Source organism: Rhinopithecus roxellana, chromosome 6, assembly GCF_007565055.1.
Source record: "Rhinopithecus roxellana isolate Shanxi Qingling chromosome 6, ASM756505v1, whole genome shotgun sequence".
NCBI lineage: Eukaryota > Metazoa > Chordata > Mammalia > Primates > Cercopithecidae > Rhinopithecus > Rhinopithecus roxellana.
The window spans coordinates 104,485,677-104,504,687 of record NC_044554.1 but is presented as its reverse complement, the minus strand read 5'-3'; the positions used below and the strand labels follow the sequence as shown (position 1 = coordinate 104,504,687).

The 19,011-nt window shown below is 51.5% G+C and overlaps 1 protein-coding gene across 12 annotated transcripts in view; it reads right to left on the bottom strand.

Annotated features, from left to right (window-relative positions):
- The window catches only part of SUN1 (Sad1 and UNC84 domain containing 1), a 57,609-nt gene that overhangs the window by 2,104 nt on the left and 36,494 nt on the right, over positions 1-19,011 (bottom strand). For all 12 annotated transcript variants that reach the window (XM_030932397.1, XM_030932399.1, XM_030932402.1 and 9 more), the window contains 9 exons: positions 18,502-18,711; positions 17,071-17,157; positions 15,822-15,865; positions 14,272-14,401; positions 11,909-12,163; positions 10,673-10,757; positions 5,860-5,975; positions 3,190-3,357; positions 221-313 (listed from right to left, as the gene is read on the bottom strand). In XM_030932397.1, the coding sequence (XP_030788257.1) occupies positions 221-313; positions 3,190-3,357; positions 5,860-5,975; positions 10,673-10,757; positions 11,909-12,163; positions 14,272-14,401; positions 15,822-15,865; positions 17,071-17,157; positions 18,502-18,711 (1,188 nt within the window). The remainder of the gene's footprint in view (positions 1-220; positions 314-3,189; positions 3,358-5,859; positions 5,976-10,672; positions 10,758-11,908; positions 12,164-14,271; positions 14,402-15,821; positions 15,866-17,070; positions 17,158-18,501; positions 18,712-19,011) is intronic.

Below are 19,011 nucleotides of genomic sequence, written 5' to 3'. Positions count from 1 at the left end.
TTGTAAGTAAATGTATCACGGGGCATGAAGCACGGGTAAAACTGAGAACTCTATTAGCCACGGAAAGGCTCATTAATGCAGATCCAGGAAGCGCAGGTTAACGTTTTTCAAAGGCTGGTCCTCATGCTGCTTTCCAGTCTGTTGATGCCGGCTGGGCCCTGCTGTCATGAGAGGCTGTGGGGCTCAGAGACCCCAGGGCAGTGCAAGTCCCGGTTCTTACCAGGGCCTGGAACATCTGGAGCGACTCCCCGTCCTGATCATACGTGAACTGTCCCAGAAGCTGCCCTTCTTCCTGATACTCATTTTCCAATCCCTGAAATCAAGACCATACAATCATGAACTAACGGAAAAGTAACACTGAGCAGAGAGGACCGTTCCCTTCCACAGCTAACACTGAGCAAACAGGACCGTTTCCCTCCACATTAGTTAGAGAAAGTCACTCCTCCATGGCACAGTCATGAGGCCTTCCCTGGAAGGAAGGGGTGTGTTTTGTTGAGGGCTTCATGTAACCCACGACATGTCCTGAGGTCAGCACGATTCCCCCCATTATGCACATTAGGAAAACTGAGGCCAAAACAGGACACACTCATGAGTGGCAGAGAAGCGACCCCGCCCAACGCACAGACCATGCTCAGCTGCTGCCCTCAGCACAGTGGAAGCTCTGGAGCACCTGCTGAGCCTGGGGAGACGAGGCCTCACTAGTGGGAGGAGGGGCCACAGAAGACCGACTCCGGCAGGAGAGCAGGCAGAAGGGGGTGCTGGGCCAAGGTGGGGTGTGGGGAGTCAGGGCTCAGTGGGGATAGAGATTCAGACTAGAAGATGGAGCAGCTCTGGAGACGACAGTGGTGATGGCAGCACGACAGTGTGACTGGACTGTGCACTTACTAAAATGGTAAGCTTTATGTTGTATTTTACCAGAGTCAGAAAACTTGCAGAAGATACAGGGGACTATTTGCATATCTGTTTTGAAATGGGAAAGGACTTTCTAGGGATAAGAAATGCTATGGAAGAAATTCCAGCGAGTGAGTAGATGTAATTACTGCCTCTGATAATCACCAGTGAAATAAAAATACAGGGCTGGGCGCAGTGGCTCACACCTGTAATCCCAGCACTTTGGGAGGCCGAGACGGGCAGATCACGAGGTCAGGAGATCGAGGCCGTCCTGGCCAACATGGTGAAACCCCGTCTCTACTAAAAATACAAAAAACTAGCCGGGCATAGTGGCGGGCATCTGTAATCCCAGCTACTCGGGAGGCTGAGGCAGGAGAATGGCGTAAACCCGGGAGGCAGAGCTTGCAGTGAGCCGAAATCGTGCCACTGCACTCCAGCCTAGGTGACAGAGCGAGACTCCGTCTCAAAAAAAAAAACACACAAAAAAACAAATAGCCAGGCGTGGTGGCGTGGCCTGTAGTCCCAGCTACTCAGGAGGCTGAGGCAGGAGAATCGCTTGAACCCGGGAGGCAGAGGTTGTGGTGAGTTATCATGCCACTGCATTTCAGCCTGGGCAACAAGAGCGAAAGTCCGTCTAAAGAAAAAGAAAAAGAAAACGCTAGTAACACAGTGCACTGACTTGGCCGTACAACATGCTGCTGGCCTCTGAAACCGTGACGCCACTTGTGAGTGTCTTGTCCACGGGGATTAGTGAAGGTGTAAAGGAGCGGCAGTTACACAGGGAAGCAGAAATGGGAAAGAAATACTCAGTGAAAGGACCGGCCAGATAAACACGGACAATTGATGCTACTTGAGGACGGCCATAAAGAGTCTAACTGCCACGGAAAAACGCTCGTAATACAATTTCTTCTTATTTTTTTTTCTTTTGAGACATAGTCTCGCTCTCTTGCCCAGGCTGGAGTGCAGTGGCTCAATCTTGGCTCACTGCAGCCTCTGCCTCCTAAGTTCAAGTGACTTTCATGCCTTGGCCTCCTGAGTAGCTGGGATGACAGGCACGCACCACGCCCAGCTAATTTTTGTATTTTTAGTAGAGATGGGTTTCACCATGATGACCAAGGTGGTCTCAAACTCCCAACCTCAGGTGATCCACCTGCCTCGGCCTCCCAAAGTGCTGGGATTACAGGCGTGAGCCACCACGCCTGGCCAATCTTTTTTTAAAGGCAGGAATACTTTTATGAAATATTTTATGAAAATTTTAAAGGTTCATAAACACTACTGTCTCAACTCTAATTTTTTTTTTTTTTTTAAAGACAGGGTCTCACTCTGTTGCCCAGGCTGGAGTGCAGTGGTACGATCTCAGCTCAAGGCAACCTCCGCCTCCTAGATCAAGTGATTCTTCTGCCTCAGCCTCCCAAGTATCTGGGATTACAGGCATGCACCACCATGCCTGGCTCTTTTTTTTTTTTTTTTTTTGTATATTTTAGTAGAGACCGGGTTTCACCATGTTGGCCAGGCTGGTCTCAAACTCCTGACCTCAGGTGATCCGTCCATCTCAGCCTCCCAAAGTGCTAGGATTACAGGCTCAACTGTATTCTTTAAAAGGCATGGGAAGCCGGGTGCGGTGGCTCAAGCCTGTAATCCCAGTACTTTGGGAGGCCGAGACGGGTGGATCACGAGGTCAGGAGATCGAGACCATCCTGGCCAACACGGTGAAACCCTGTCTCTACTAAAAATACAAAAAACTAGCCGGGCGAGGTGGCGGGCGCCTGTAGTCCCAGCTACTTCGGAGGCTGAGGCAGGAGAATGGCGTAAACCCGGGAGGCGGAGCTTGCAGTGAGCTGAGATCCAGCCACTGCACTCCAGCCTGGGCGACAGAGCAAGACTCCGTCTCAAAAAAAAAAAAAAAGGCATGGGGAAAAAACCAGAAAATATCACAGTATTAATGGTGGGTTTTTCTGGGGCTGGGATCATGGCAGTCCTCTTGTCAGTTAGCTGCTCCCATGTCACCCAGTTGCCCGAACACCTGTCACAGGCAACCTGGCAAAGGCGGCGAAGAGCAAAATCCTTAGGCGTGTCTGCCTTGGTCAGTGTAGTACTGTATGTAAAGTGGACATCAGGTAATAGGCCATTTCTAAGTTACCCTCCCTGGAAAACCACTAGAATGTGCCCCTCAACACTGAATCTGCTGAGAGAGGGCGGCCGGAGGCAGCCGTCCCCAGCGTGCTCACGTCACTTGCTTTCATCAGTGGGAACTCCCAGGAAGGTGTGGGAGGAGGAGAGGCGGCCGCGTGCACTCACATAGACGGCGAAGTCCTTGGGGGCGCTGCTGATGTTGCCTGTGGGCGACAGCGTCTTAGGAATGTGCTCCAGAGTGAAGGCGGCTGGGTGGATCATCATGGAGAGCCTCACCACCAGGTACCCCTGGGAGCCTTTAAATGCCCAGCAGTTACCGGGGTAAATGTCAGGCTGAGGAAAGGAAAAACATGAGGACTCAGAGTGTGAGCATGCTCTTACCCACTTAGAAGCAGTAAGAGGAAAGGCTGATTATATTGAACTAAAAATAATTTTTACATGGTAGAAACTGCCATGAGCGAAATCCGAAGACAAGCTGGGAAAAGCATTTATAATTCACTCCTCAAAGGGTCACTATCTCCAGCGCATATGTTGTATAAAAGTTAAAATGACCAGAACCTTAAAGAAAAATGGGTGAGACATACAACATACTTCAAAGAAAAGGTGAACGTCAGTGGTCCTCGGTCGTGGGAAGATGCCCCCGTCCCCCGCACAGCAAGAAGGGACAACGTCACAAGGAACCACCACTGCCCCCATGCGACCAACGTCAGGGGTCTAACCGAGTCTGCCGCTGACGCCCTGGGGAGGCGCACGTTCTCACCGCCGACCACGGTGCAGTGTGCAGCCCCAGAAGCGCAGCTTGGCGAGGTCGGCCCGCTGTGCACACATCTGCCTCTGGCCTGCAGTCGCACCTCCACCTCCAGGTGCAGGGACAGAACTGCAGGATGCAGATGCGACCGAGAGCCCGCCTCACAGCGCGACGTCCCCAGGCACACAGGGACTGGCTTGAGAAGCTGCAGACACTGCGTCCAGGCAGTCATGCTGCTGTGCACGATGGAGGAAGCTGCCGTGCAGGCAGCCTGCCTTCGGTGTGTGAGGATGACACACGTTCGTTCGTTTAGACGAGACGGTGAATGATGGGCACGTACCCACCAGCTTCTCCTCTATGCCAGCTGTGGATTTACTGTCCCTCAGCCCCCAAGCCACCCTTCTGCTGCGCTGTGAAGATGAAGCTGAGCCTTGAACTGCTCTCCCTTTGCCAGCGCAGAGCCTAGCCCTTGCCAGCTCAGGGTGCTGAAGGGACACTGAGGTTCCCTGGTACCCCTCTTGGGTGTGCTGCAGCCAAACGCCCGGTGAGTCACCCTGCTGTGCACAGGCTTTCCCAGCATGCTGGCACATTCCTCGGTGTGGCACCACAGCAACTTCCCCGACGTTCAGTGAGCTGGGCCACGCCCTCGCCCAAAGGTCTGGAGCGACCCTCTGGCGAGGCTCCACTGTGGTCCCTTCCATCTGCTGTCCCTATGTTCTGTAACGTTCTCTTTACTTCCCAGGAGCCGACAGCTTCTCGGTCCAGTCCCATCACAGTGACGGTGGTTTATATGACGTCTGCCCCTCCAGTGACGTGCAATTCCTTCTGAGAGAGAACTGTGCCAAGGAGGGCTGAGCTCCACCCTCTCCCTCAGTCTCTGAGACACTGAAGCCACGCTGCGCTCTCACCACCAGATCCCCATCAGGATCACGCTGACAACGCTGCGGGCCAGTGAGCTCCTCTGGGAGGGTCAGGACCACCAAGCCCGCTGAGAAGGAGGTTACGGCCAGGAGCAGGACCGCCATGCAGGAACACCGTGGCAACCCCATGCAGGAAACCTGTCGGCCCTGCCATGTGACACAGACTGTGCCAGTGGTGCTCGCGAGCTGGCACGGAAAAAGCAGCTGCATGCCAAGCGCAGGGCTGTGTGGCTTCACGGCAGCAGAGGCTGCATCTGCCTGCAGTGAGGAGGGGCTCCCGGCTGCACCCTTGGGAGCGAAGTGCTGTTGAGTTTGTGCGCTGCTGCTGGCCACAGAAAGCCACACGGTCCCGCTGACCCGACACTTCCACCGGGGCGGCCTGGGGACGAGATCATGATGACGACAGTCCTGCGGGACCTTCAACTTCAGGTCACGGGCACGTCATGAATTCTTTCAGGCTGGACTTGTGTTTTCCAAGTGAAAGCTGTCTTGGCGTTGTTCCACATACAAGGAATTACTGGACTTTTCTTCAAAACATGTCATGAATATTAGGCAAGATTTGAGTACTGAGGCAAAATAGATCTACCTGTTTAAATTCTCCATCCTTTAGTGCTTTAAACTTGTACAGTCAACTTTAAACTTGTACAGTCAATAGTATAAAGTATTAAACGAAGCCACAGAAAAGCAGTACACAACGAGGACAAGAGCAGAACGTCCAGGAGACCGGGGGTGAAGGCCGGGGGGCCGGGGGGTAAAGGCCCACACGGAGGCCAGACAGCAAGGGCCTCCCCACCTATTCTCTCTCAACACCTGAGAAAGCACAGCGGACACTCTCGTGATGGAAGACCCCCAGCCCCGAGCAGGAACAGCTGCCACTCAGACCGCCACGGCTGGACCACCCACAAGAGGGAGGGAGGAAGGCCAACAGGACCAGCATGTGTCACACGGTCCCATCTTTGCGACGCTAAACCCAAGCCAACAGACGTGTAGCGTGGAGGCTACACGGGGACGCCGGGGACTCCTCGGTGTGGGAACGCTGCTGCTGCTTGTGGTACCAGTTCCACAGACATGTTCCTCTCACGAAGTTCTGCCAGGCTGTGGACGTACGGCCTGTGAACACTAACAGCCCATGCTGAAGAGCAGCTCCGGCCACCGGCGGCCACTCACCTGGATGACCACGCGCGGGGACTGCGAGAAGTACCACAGCGGGATCCCAAACAGACTCATCAGGGCCGTTTTGGTTTCGTAAGTTTCAGAACAGCGAGTACTCAGGATGCTGCCACCTTAAAGCAAAGTTCAGATCAGTCTCAGGGTCCAGTTCCACCATTTTGGAAGCAATAGTATTGCACCTCTTAAGGATTTATTCAGAATGTTTTCAAGAAAAGTGCTCAACGTCACTGATAGAGAAATGCAAGTAAAAGCTACAATGAGATTTCTTCTCCCCGCCGTTAAAATGGCTTCTATTCTAAAGACAGGCAGTAACAAATGCTGATGAGGACGTGGAGAAAGGACCCTCACGCACTGTTGCTGGGAATGGAGATTAGTACAACCACTATGGAGAGCGGTGTGGAGGTCCCGCAGAAAACTCACAACTGAGCTACCATATGACCCACCAATGCCACTCCTGGGTACACACCCGACAGAAAGGAAGGCTGTCTATCGAAGGGAGATCCACACTTCTATCTTTGGTGCAGCACTACTTGTTTACAATGACTAACATCTGGAAGCAACCTAAATGTCCACTAACAGATGAATGAGGTGCATAAACACACTGGAGCACTACTCAGCCATAAAAAACAATGAGAGCAGGCCAGGCGCAGTGGCTCACGCCTGTAATCCCAGCACTTTGGGAGGGTGAGGCAGACGGATCACCTGAGGTCAGGAGTTCCAGACCAGCCTGGCCAACATGGCGAAACCCCATCTCTACTAAAAATACACAAATTAGCCAGGTGTGGTGACGGGCGCCTGTAATCCCAGCTACTTGGGAGGCCGAGGCAGGAGAATCGCTTGAACTGGGAATGAGCCAAGATCACGTCACTGACTCCAGCCTGGGTGATAGAGCAAGACTCCACTTCCAAAAAAAAAAAAAAAATGCTTGTCATTTGCAACATGGATGGATACCAGAGCTCTTTATGTTAAGTGACATAAGCCAGGCACAGAAAGACAAACATCCCATGTTCTCACTTACTTGTGGGATCTAAAAACCAAAACCACTGAACTCACGGACAGAGACAGTAGAAGGGTGGTACCAGGGATTGGAAAGGGGAGTTGGGGCTTGGGGAAAGTGGGCATGGTTAATGGGTCCAAAAACAAAAAAAAAATAGAATGAGGCAGAGTGCAGTGGCTCACGCCTGTAATCCCAGCACTTTGGGAGGCCGAGGCGGGCGGATCACCTGAGGTCAGAAGTTCCAGACCAGCCTGACCAACATGGACAAACCCCATCTCTACTAAAAATACGAAAATTAGCCAGACGTGGTGCTGCGCCCCTGTAGTCCCAGCTACTCAGGAGGCCGAGGCAGGAGAATTGCTTGAAGTCGGGAGGCAGAGGTTGTGGTGAGCCGAGATTGCACCACTGCACTCCAGCCTGGGCAACAGAGACTCTTTGTCTCTAAGAAAAATGAATGCGTAAGACCTACTGTATGATAGCAGAACAGGGTGACTATAGTGAATAACTTAATTGTGCTTTTTTTTTTTTTGAGATGAAGTTTCACTTGTTGCCCAGGCTGGAGTGCAATGGTACGATCTTGGCTCACTGCAACCTCTGCCTCCTGGGTTCAAGCGATTCTCCTGCCTCAGCCTCCCAAAGTGGGATTACAGGCGCCCACCACACCTGGATAATTTTTTTGTATCTTTTTGGTAGAGACGGGGTTTCTCCATGTTGGTCAGGGTGGTCTCAAACTCTCGACCTCAGGTGATCCACCTGCCTCGGCCTCCTGAAGTGCAGTGAGCCACTGCACCGGCCTAACTGTGCATTTTTAAATAACTTAGAGTATAACTGAATTGTTGGTAACTCAAAGGATAAATGCTGGAGAGGATGGGTACCCAGTTTTCCATGATGTGCTTACTTCACATTGCAGGCCTGTATCAGAACATCTTACACACCCCATAAATATATGCATCTATGTACCCACAAAAACTAAAAAATAGGTAATTAGTTAAGAACCCATTAAAATACGTAAGTTTGAAAATGACAAAGGATGTTATCTAATACCAGCTAATAAATATTTTAGGGTTAAAAAAAGTGTTTTTAAACTTCTCAAGGTTTTACATATAGAAAGAACCTCCTACTTTTAGACCCGTCCTTTTCTTACTTAATTGTACTTTCTCAAACTGAGAGTTCAGAGTTGACAAGTGCTTTAGGATACAGAATTTTTACTTACTGAAACTGGGAAATCCTTACAATACTGGCCTTCCCCCACTACTGCTAGAGAGACCGCTACTCTGAATGAACTTTCCTTGGTTTTTCTCAATGAAGAATAAAGCACGCACACAACTGAGCCTGGTGTCACCTGGCAGGTGAGCTTTCAGGCCCGGAAGAGCAGACCTTCCATCACAATAATCACCAATCACAGAGAAAAGGCCGGGGCCGTGAGGATGACTGCTGGCAGGTACAGGGTTTTCTAGCGGGGGTCAGAAAGATTTTGGGGTGAGACAGTGGTGATGGCTGCACTGTGAATACGCTAATAACCACGGAGCTGTACATTTTAAAATGGTGAATTTTTTGTGTGAATTACATCTCAATAACAAGAGGAAGCATAAAAAACAAGTCCAGCTTGGCCCTCAGTAGGAAACAGGGCAGGCACAAGGTTGTTGTTGTAGCAGGACAAAACATCCCCAAGAAACAAAAACCAAGTTGGCCTGAAGGCAGCACGCAGCCCCGGGCAGCAAGGGCCAGCTCAGGAGGGCGGCACTCCAGGGGCCCCGGTGCTGGTGAACCACGGGCAGGAGAGGCAGAAACTGATGGTTTTTTTTTTCTCGCTCTGTCCCCAGGCTGGAGTGCAGTGACATGATCTCGGCTCACTGCAAGCTCCGCCTCCCGGGTTTACGCCATTCTCCTGCCTCAGCCTCCCGAGTAGCTGGGACTACAGGTGCCGCCGCCACCTTGCCCGGCTAGTTTTTTGCATTTTCAGTAGGGACGGGGTTTCACCGTGTTGGCCAGGATGGTCTCCATCTCCTGACCTCGTGATCCGCCTGCCTCGGCCTCCCAAAGTGCTGGGATTCCAGGTGTGAGCACCGCGCCCAGCTAGAAACTGATGCTTTCACCAGGAAACCAGGGGATTTTAATGTGGCTGATTGAGACCTGAATTTCCGAACCACTGAATTATCTTTCTAAAAATCTTGCTCTCAGTCTAACTCACAAAGTGCCAATCAATGTTTTCTTCAGTATTGGAACCTTCAGTGCAGCCTCCTCAGAATTACCAGTGTTCTGAGGTACACACAAACCTGTAAGGATGAACTAGGGTTTTAAGAATAAATGACATCTCCCGGCGCAAACCGTACGGTTCATGTCAACTGATGCCTCTTAATAGAAAATAATTTCTTCCTAAATCACCGAATTTCAAAATATATAACTAAAAGCACTTAATATTCTGAAAAGGTCACTTGAAACACACACACACTGATCACGCCAGTGGCCTTGTTGACGTCTCCCATTTGGAAGAATCAGGCCATTGTTACTATGACTTCAGTCTGCAGCCACCACAGGAAGAACCCGCAGGGTGGCAAATGACTGAACTCAAACCCAGCTGCTCCCGTACTAATGGGATCAGGTTCCTGCACCACCACATGGCAGAGTCCCTACCCAGCCCTACACCATCGTGGGTTTTAGAAATCCCTCCTGCTCTGCAGACTCTCCAGTCCCTCCACACACTAATGTGTACTGAACTCAGCATCTTCTGAGTGATAATGTAAGTCTCCCAGCCCACATTTGCAAATCCTACATTTAAAAACTTCAGAAAGGCCGGGCACCGTGGCTCACGCCTGTCATCCCAGCACTTTGGGAGGCTGAGGCGTGCAGATCACAAGGTCAGGAGATTGAGACCATCCTGGCTAACACGGTGAAACCCCATCTCTACTAAAAATACAAAAAAATAGCAGGGGATGGTGGCGGTGCCTGTAGTCCCAGCTACTCGGGAGGCTGAGGCAGGAGAATGGCGGGAACCCAGACACGGAGCTTGCGGTGAGCCGAGATTGCGCCACTGCACTCCAGCCTGGGCAACAGAGCGAGACTGTCTCAAGAAAACAAACAAACAAACAAACAAACAAAACCAAAAACTTCAGAAAACCAAGATTTCGATTTCCATAACGTGTGGTGCAAACCTTCCCTGAGCAGACGTGAAGCAGGTCTAGCTCCTCTCATGGTTCTTTGGGAAATGTGCGTGTCTGATCCAGGCGGGCTGCCCACTCCCCACGGAGGGGCTGTGGGGACCCCAGGACTTTCCTCAGCTGCGATTCTGATTTTCAAATGCATCTGCCCCAAGAGGTCTGGCCTAGGCTTGTGCCCCTGCAGGGCTTCCCAGACCCTGACCACAGCCGCCTTTGTATTTCTCTGAGGTCCTGAAACGCTGCCCCCATCATTCCATTTGCTTAGCCTGCTTCTGCTCCCGGTCTGTCTTGCGGCTGAGTGGACGCCCTCGGGGAGAGCTGTGTGGTCACTGCTGAGTCTCTCCTGAAGGCACTGAACAATCCCCGATCACAGCACAGGAGAGAGTGAAGTCGACCAAACTTTCTGTGCTGTGAACCTTGACTTAGCCACAAGCATGCACCAGCAGCCCTTCCGGGGGAGAACCTGTCCCCCCCAAACACAACTGGCCAGCAAGAAAGAACACCAGGGACATGCCCAGAATCACACGCCTTTTCTCAGATGTGTAAACGTTAGGAGTCTTTACTGCTGGAAGTGGGGCAGCAACAGCCTCTCCAGTGCACACCCCTGCTAACAGGTGACCATCTCACTTAGTAATCCGAACGTCTGCTTACTCACCACCAGATTCCAGAGCAAAGTCCACCATTCCAGTCTTATCTTGGGAATACAGCTTCAAGGCGTTGTCCACGATGGCACGTGCTTGCTGGACAGACACGAGGACAGACCACCGAACACCAGAACAGGAGAGGAGAGACTTGGGTTTTAGTGCCATAGATGAGGACCAGACACTTACATTAGAATATTTTCTCAATGGAACCTATGTAGGGGATCCTAGGCATGACGGAAGTAACTCCACACTCCAGTCCTGCACCCAACTGCCAAGGCCATCGGATGGAGATGGGACAGCACGAGGTCTCTTCCCCCAGGGCTCAGCCATGGCCGCCATCAATCTTTGAACCAGAAAAAATCCACCAGACGCCATAAAACATAAATAAAGGAAGGATGAGACTTCAAGCCTGGAACACAGGAAATTCTGGGAATTTAGGTATTACTGAGTGACACGGTTTGGCTGTGTCCCTGACCAAGTCTCACCTTGAATTGCAGCTCCCCTAATTCCCACGCTGTGGTGGGGACTGGGTGGGGGGAACCGAGTCATGGCCTTGAATTGCAGCTCCCCTAATTCCCACGCTGTGGTGGGGACTAGGTGGGGGGAACCGAGTCATGGCCTTGAATTGCAGCTCCCATAATTCCCACATTGTGGTGGAGACTAGGTGGTGGAACTGAGTCCTGGGGGTGGGGTTTCTCCCATGCTGTTCTCCTGATAGTGTCTCACGAGATCTGATGGTTTTATAAAGGGAGTTCCCTTGCACATGCTCTCTTGCCTGCCACCATGTAAGACATGACTTTGCTCCTTGTTCACCTTCCCCCATGATTGTGAGGCTTCCCCAGCCATGTGGAACTGTGAATCAATCATCCTTTCTAAATTGCCCAGTCCTGGGTATGTCTTTATTAGCAGGATGAGAACAGACAACTACACGGAGACATTTTCATGGAACTTCAGAAGGTGTGGCCACCACACAGGCAGATGGGCTCTTTCGGACAAAAAGATTCACAAAGTATAAAGAACTCCCAAGAGGCAGCTCAGTAATGACATGGACAGCAAGAGCTGAAGCTCACCGCACAGGTGCCCCTCCACATACGGCATTGCCCAGGCACGTCCCATCTCACTTACGTCAGCTAAGCACACCCCAGCCAGACCACTCCTAAAACAACACATCAACATCCACGCCTCACAGTGTGGTCTTCAGTCTCAGCACAGAATGGACTGTAAGCATTTACTTGCCGCCGACTCACCGCCTCTGTTATTCCAGACGCCCCCGCCTCGCTCACAGCAGACACCACGGCTTCCGAGGCTGGGAGCCGCTTGGTCATGGAAATGTGGTGGGTGACGTTCCTCAGGATCTGCAGCTCCAGGTCTCGCAGCATCGTGTGCAGGTCGCCTCTGCTCACACACTGCGACGAGAACCTCTGTAGCAGCTGTTCCAGAGAGCCGCCTTGCTGATCTTCGGATAACAGGAGTTTCACCGTTTCTCTGACTTGCACATCCACCTAGTAAAGCAGTAGAGAGACACAAATTTACTATTTTAACTAAATCATTTCCACTCTTTGGGTCCATTATCTTAGATACCTCAAAAGTATTATATATCCTCTCAAAATCTAGAATGTCATTGTGACAGTGTTTTCCTTCGTATTAAATTTAAGAATCCCTCCAATAATGCAGGAACATGTTAAAAAGAACAGAAATAGGCAAGCTCGTGGGATGAGTGCGACCTGCATCCTAGGAGCTGAAGGACGCGATGGGGCATGTCCACACCATCCGGAGGTGTGTGTTCATCCAGCAAGCACCCGCCGGGCACCCTGCAGCTAGGCGCACAGGTGCATCGGAGAGGCCCTGCCGTTAACAAACTTGGTCTGGTAAGAAAACAGTCATATAAACGAACCTAAATTATATCTTTATGTATGCTAAATACATGTTATTTCTATGCACACAAACACATATATAAATACGTTTCTCTGCTTGCTTTATAACAATAGACCGTGAAGGAAATGGCAAAGCCTATGACATGGCCGTTCATCACAGCCACCCTCCCACGCTCCACGTGTGGACATACCTTTCTCTAGCCCACACCCGCTAACAGTGGCACGTGGCTGCTTTCTACCCTCACTTCTCCCCACACTAACTTCGCAGCGCTAACCCTCCTGCCTGTGTGGCCTCTGTACTGGTGCCTTTATTTCTGTAGGATGATTCCCAAGGGCATGGTTGCACGTTTCAAAGAGTGCACGTATTTGTCACTGGTGAATATCCTAAGATTTTCCCCTAGAGACCGTGGCTGGTGACAGTCCTCCTGGCCAGGGGAAAGCCCACCGCCTTGGCCAGTGCTGACAGCAGCCGATGTCCTCGTGGGCCTGCAGACTAAAGATGAGAGCCTGCTGTAATCTGCAAGTCCCATCAGTAGGACTCAGCTCCCTGATGGCACACTGGCTTTTTTTTTTTGAGACGGAGTCTCACTCTTGCCCAAGCTGGAGTGCAATGGCGTGATCTCGGCTCACTGCAACCTCCGCCTCCCAGGTTCAAGCAATTCTCCTGCCTCGGCCTCCCAAGTAGCTGGGATTACGGACCCGCACCACCACACCCAGCTAATTTTGTATTTTTAGTAGAGGGTTTCACCAAGTTGGCCAGGCTGGTCTCGAACTCCTGACCTCAGGTGATCCGCCTGCCTAGGCCTCCCAGAGTGCTGGAATTACAGGTGTGAGCCACCGTGCCCAGCCTATCGCAAGCTTTCTCTGTCACCACTGCTTCTCTTCCTACCAATTCTAGGGGCTCTCTGCCCATCAGAGATAATTTTAGCACACATATTGCAAATACCTTTACCAATCTACTGTCTGACTTTGACGACTTTTGCCATTCAAATGATTGTGTTTTCATTCTTAAGCAGCTCTAAATGTCTAGATTTTCTCCTCTGCCTAAGGATGATGGACTTGAAGCAAGGTCTATGATATGTTTCAACATGAAACAGAGCAAGCAGCAGGTTCAAGGTGGCTCTATTTAATGAAAGGTACATAGCAACAACCCAGCCACAAGTCAGCGCTGGCCCTGGGCTGCACGCACACCACCGAGACTGGGAAGACACATGGTGGGTGCTGACACGCGGTGGTGCGGGAACGGGAAAATCTACAGAGCGCTGAATTAGTTATTTTGAAATATTTAAAAAGTTCACATATAGTCAAAAAAGTTTTTAAAGGAAGTTAAACAACTTAGGCCAGGCGTGGTGGGTGGCTAAGGCCTGTAATCCCAGCACTTTGGGAGGCCGAAGCAAATAGATCACTTGGAGTCATGAATTTTGAGACCAGCCTGACCATCGTGGTGAAACCCCGTCTCTACTGAAAACACAAAAATTAGCTGGGTATAGTGGCACATGCCAGTAGTCCCAGCTACTCGGGAGGCTAAGGTGGGAGAATAGCTTGAACACAAGAGTTGGAGGTGGTCTGCAGTGAGCCGAGATCGTGCCACTGCAGTCTAGCCTGTGCGCCACAGCAAGACTTGGTCTCCAAAAAAAAAAAAAAAAAAAAAAAAATTTAAACAACTAATAAACCTAAGTCATCAAGTTTTCTTTTACTCTATTATAAAAGAAAAAGTAAACACGCAAGCAGCTCACTCTTTCTCGTACGGCATCCACTGTCTCACAGCCGGTCTTCACGTGTCGCCAGCTGGACAGCTCTGACTTTAGCTGATCCAGCTCCAGCTGGAGGTGCTCGACCGTGGGCAGGAGCTGCTCATCAACCGCACTGGAATCCAACAGTGAGAACAGGTCACACACAAGCCTCCCGGCCTACACACTTCCCGCACTACACATAGGCTGAGGGGACCCGATCCCACTCCTGGGTGCCCTAACTGTGCAGATGTCATCCTGTGCCACACTAACGTGGAAACTGAATGCCAGTTTCCAGTAAAAATCCCAGAGAGGTCTTCTTCTGCATCAATTTATGTCTGTAACATACAAATATCCACACTGCACAAGGAGGCTACCTACAAAAATGCTGCTAGCGGTGTTTCTCAGTAGCGAGTGAGAGCTCTCTCTGAAAACGATTTAAGCATCTAAAAACTTTATTTCTGGACTGGGCACGGTGGCTCATGCCTATAAGCTCAGCACTTTGGGAGGCCGAAGCAGGCGGATCACTTGAGGCCTTTATAGGTACTCATACTTAGTGAGATACTAACAATTCGTATCTCAAAAAGTTCATTCCCGGGTCAACACTTTAGGACTGACATATTAACATATTAAAGCAACTTTTTATTGAAATAAAAGCTTTGGAAGAAGAGAAAACTGTGCTTCAACTCTCATACCTGTCCTCAAGGAGGAGGAACATGGGGCACAGTGGAGGACAGACCCTCCTGAGTGCAGACGCGGGGACCTTGGCAAACCACAACCAAGCCAAGGCTGCCCAATCTAGAAGTGGGGAGGGCTGTGGGGGGTGCAAGCTGTGTGCATAAAACTAAGGAAGAAAGACAAAGCTGCCGTGCTGGGAACACCCGTGAGAGGGAAGCACTCCACTTAAGCAGGCTTCAGGCAAATCAGTAGTTGTGTGGAAGAAAGCCGCCTGGAGTCCTCCAGGAGCAAAACGCCAGCATCCCAGGAAGTGCAGAGGGACCCGGCTGTGCCACGGATTCCAAGGGCAGCAGGGCCAACAGCCACGCAGAGAGGCCCACCGTGACATGTCCAGCACAAATCGGGTGGTTCTGGAAGCAGGTGTCCTGCCCACCAGGGGCTGCCCTCCAGGAGCAGCAGCAGGGATGAGGCTGAGCTGTAACCCCACCCACCTAGATGCCAACGGTGCCAGCGGAGGCCCGGCGCAGAGCCCACCATGACACCCACTATGGCATGGGCTACAAGATGGGCCTCGACCTACTCCCTGAGGGTGGCCCTGCAAGGACACTGGAGATGAAGTCACAGCAGGGGCAAGGGCGGCACCTTTGAGATAGAGGTCCATGCCACATGGAAGGGGATGTGGCAAGTCCCTCAGGACCCCTTTGTCCTCACGCAGCCCAGCAGGAGCGTCTGTCAGCACAAACCTCAGGGCCTTCAGGTGACCCACGGTGGAGGCCGGCCCCGTGTCCCCTCATTCATCACTCTGCTGCCGCTCCACATAACACACACACACACACACACATAGAAGACAAAAGTGAGTGTTTTTCAAATCCTCCTACCTGATTGTTTTTTGCTTGGTCTGTTCTAGTTCCTTCTGGATGGCCTGAAAAATATAAGAAATAATCTACTGAAATAGTTATATATTAACTTTTCATAAATCCATATACTTAAAACTTCACTGATTTCTCTGGAACACCCCCTTTAATTCAAAGTCCAGATCCGCCTGTGGGTGGCAGGTAGGAAGTGTTCATTGTACATTTGAAAGTAACCTTCATCATGTGTGCACAGAAAGGAGCACAAATCACACGGGGACAGCCTGGTGGGCTCAGAACATGCAGCTCCCGTAACCAGCACCCAGGCTGGGAGTCAGCTCCCTGTCACACCTCCAGAGTGTGTTCTAAACGTGAAGGACAGGGACACGGCAGAGGCACACATGAAGCTGAGCCATGCTGGCCTGTGCCATCCGCGCGACCTGACAGCAGCACCATGCTGAACGCCGACATCAGCCCCAAGTCTCACTCCACGCAGATCTCCACAGCCTGGCCCAGGGCAGGTGGACACAGGAGACGGTGGCCCACAGACCTTCACAGGTGGACACAGGAGGTGGCGCCCCGCAGACTCTCGCAGGCTGGTACATTCTCGCCTCTGCCTGCTCCTCTCAGCCCTCCTCTCCCTCCCAGGTAAACCCGCCTGATCTCACAGGGTCCATAATCCATGAGCGGGTCCCGTGATTCCCAAAAGGGTGTGCTAAAGACAACCCTTAGGCTCACCACGTTTCTCAATGTAGTTCAATACACACACGCACATGTGACACGCCAGGCTCTTTGTCAAGCACCAGAGACACAAAGAGCCGGAACCCGAGCCTCACCCCTAACTCCCCAGGGCTGAGGGCGGCACACAGGCCCGGCCCCTCCCCTGGCATTCTCAGCAACTAACGGTCCCGGCCTCCCGCCCAAAGCTAGTGCTGTCTGTCAAAAGGTTCAGGTCCTTTATCTCCCCTCTAAAGACACTGCAAGGGGGTGTGTGGCAGCGAGGAAGCATCCTGGAGCCGGAAAAAGCTGGATGGGAACCCAGAAGCCGCCTGGAATTGGCAGAGCCACCTGCTGGCATGTGCAGCCCTACTCTGTGCCCTCAAGAGACACAGGGATGCGTGAGTTACGCACCAGAGAACAAGTTTCTTTCCATTTTACACAAAACAACAGCAAATCGCCTAAAAAGAGGAACATTAAATGACCCAGGGGCTTTAAAATATGAGCCATAGTTGATTTTCTTTTTATTTTAAAAAAGCATAAGGTCAAAAATAAATACCTCAGATTTTTCTCTCAGTTTTCCCAGAATATCTTCCAAGTGTGAGATGCGCACTTCATGTTCTCGGTGAAAAGCCATAAAGTCAGTCTTAGGAAAGAAAAGGGGTGAACAAATGATGGATAAAGCTAAGCAACAAAAACCTGGCAAGTTAGGCCAAGGCGTTTCTACACAGAATGTCGACAATCAGAGAATCTGTGGTTGCAATGTGGCACATACCCTAAAGGAATAATCCGCTTAATAACGACATCCTCATCTTCATCCCTAACTCCAGAGATCTTTATTTATATATTTATTTATTTTAAGGCTGCACTCCAGCCTGGATCATGGGTCCCCTCTGTGGTTCACTGCAACCTCCACCTCCTGGGCTCAGGTGACCCTCCTGCCTCGGCCTACTGAGTAGCTGGGACCACAGGCCTGAGCCCAGTGCACTGACACAGCAAACCCTGTGAAGGCCCGATGCCCACCTCGGGCCACAGTGGGCCGTGCTGCAGCTGTGCTGTCCAGTAGGGCAGCACCAGTCACTCATGGCTACTGGGCACCTGAAATGGGGCCATGCAAGTGAGAACCTGCCGTTTAAAATTCGACGTGGTGTTGACTGACAAAAATGTAACAGCCATATGCTAGTAGTGGCGTCCTCCACTAGCCTCCAGATGCAAACATGAGCTAGAGGCTCAGGGGAGCAGGTACCAGGCTCTGCCCGCTGCCAGGTGGCTGAGCGTTTAACACTGCACTCACCGCTTCTGAGGGAAGCCCTGCTCTGCGTTCCAATCACTGCCATGATCACACCCAGATAGGCACGTGCTGGAAGACGGCTTAAGAATGGGCTCAATCTGTACCAAAATGAGCTCAGGCCACATACAATTTAGTTTTCACTAAACTGTTCTGAAAAGCTGTCGACTGTTTTCTTTACAAGAGAGGGCGTACTCTGAAGCAGAGGTTCCTGGGTCCCCCCACGCAATCCCTGTGGTGGGCGGGAGCATCTTGGTCTGCCTCTGAGGAGAAGCACGTCTGGGACCAATGTGAGACAGTGTGTGTCCATCTCAGTGGTCATCCTGTCTACAGGGCCACTCAGTGGCCGTCCCGTCTGCAGGGACAGAGCGCCATGACCTGTCACCCAGAGGGCAATCTGGAGAACAGGACAGGAAAGGCCACGGTTCTCCACGACCGCCAGACTTCCCGCTTGGGGTTATCACACATCTCCTGCCCACCACTTCCGCAGCGTGCTATGGAAGCCACACCTCCTGGTCATCAGCAGACGATGGGAAACCCACTCCCTCTCCGGCACACTGCTCTCAACAACTAACAACAGAAAGTGCAACCCCTTCTCACAACGGCACCTCTCCCGTCCCCTCTGTCGCCCAAAGAGAGAGAACACGGCACCCAGAAGCACTGCAGGTGTCACGTGGAGCCCGGTAGCCTGGCAGCACCCACCTCCCTCAGGGACTGTCCCACAGCATCTCTGACCGATGCTGATGCGCCAGCAGCGCCATCGTCCATCTGGTCCACCCGAGCCTGCAGCTTCTGAAGCAAAGTGGTCAGCTCTCGGAGATTCTCGCCATGGTGGTGGCACTGTCCAGACAGAGAGGTCACCTGCTGCTCCACACCACTCATCCAATGCCATGGAAAAGCCTCGTCGTCACCCTGAAATGGTAAGACAGGAATGAAACCAGGTAATCAAGTGACCATGAGCAGAGTCAGTCAAAACCTCCAAACAGTGTCCTACAGCAAGACGCCAGCTCTGGGGTGCACAGCACACGAATGGAGGAATCCACAGAAACCTGGAGTATCAGGTTCGATCCTTACGTGCCTGACTATGGGTGGTTCTCATTTGCTTCTCTATACTTTCCGTACTTTGCACAGTAATGAATACTATAATGTTTTTTACATTAAACCTAACTGAATCATGAGAGTACTTTAAATGTGCATTTGAACTCTTAGAAC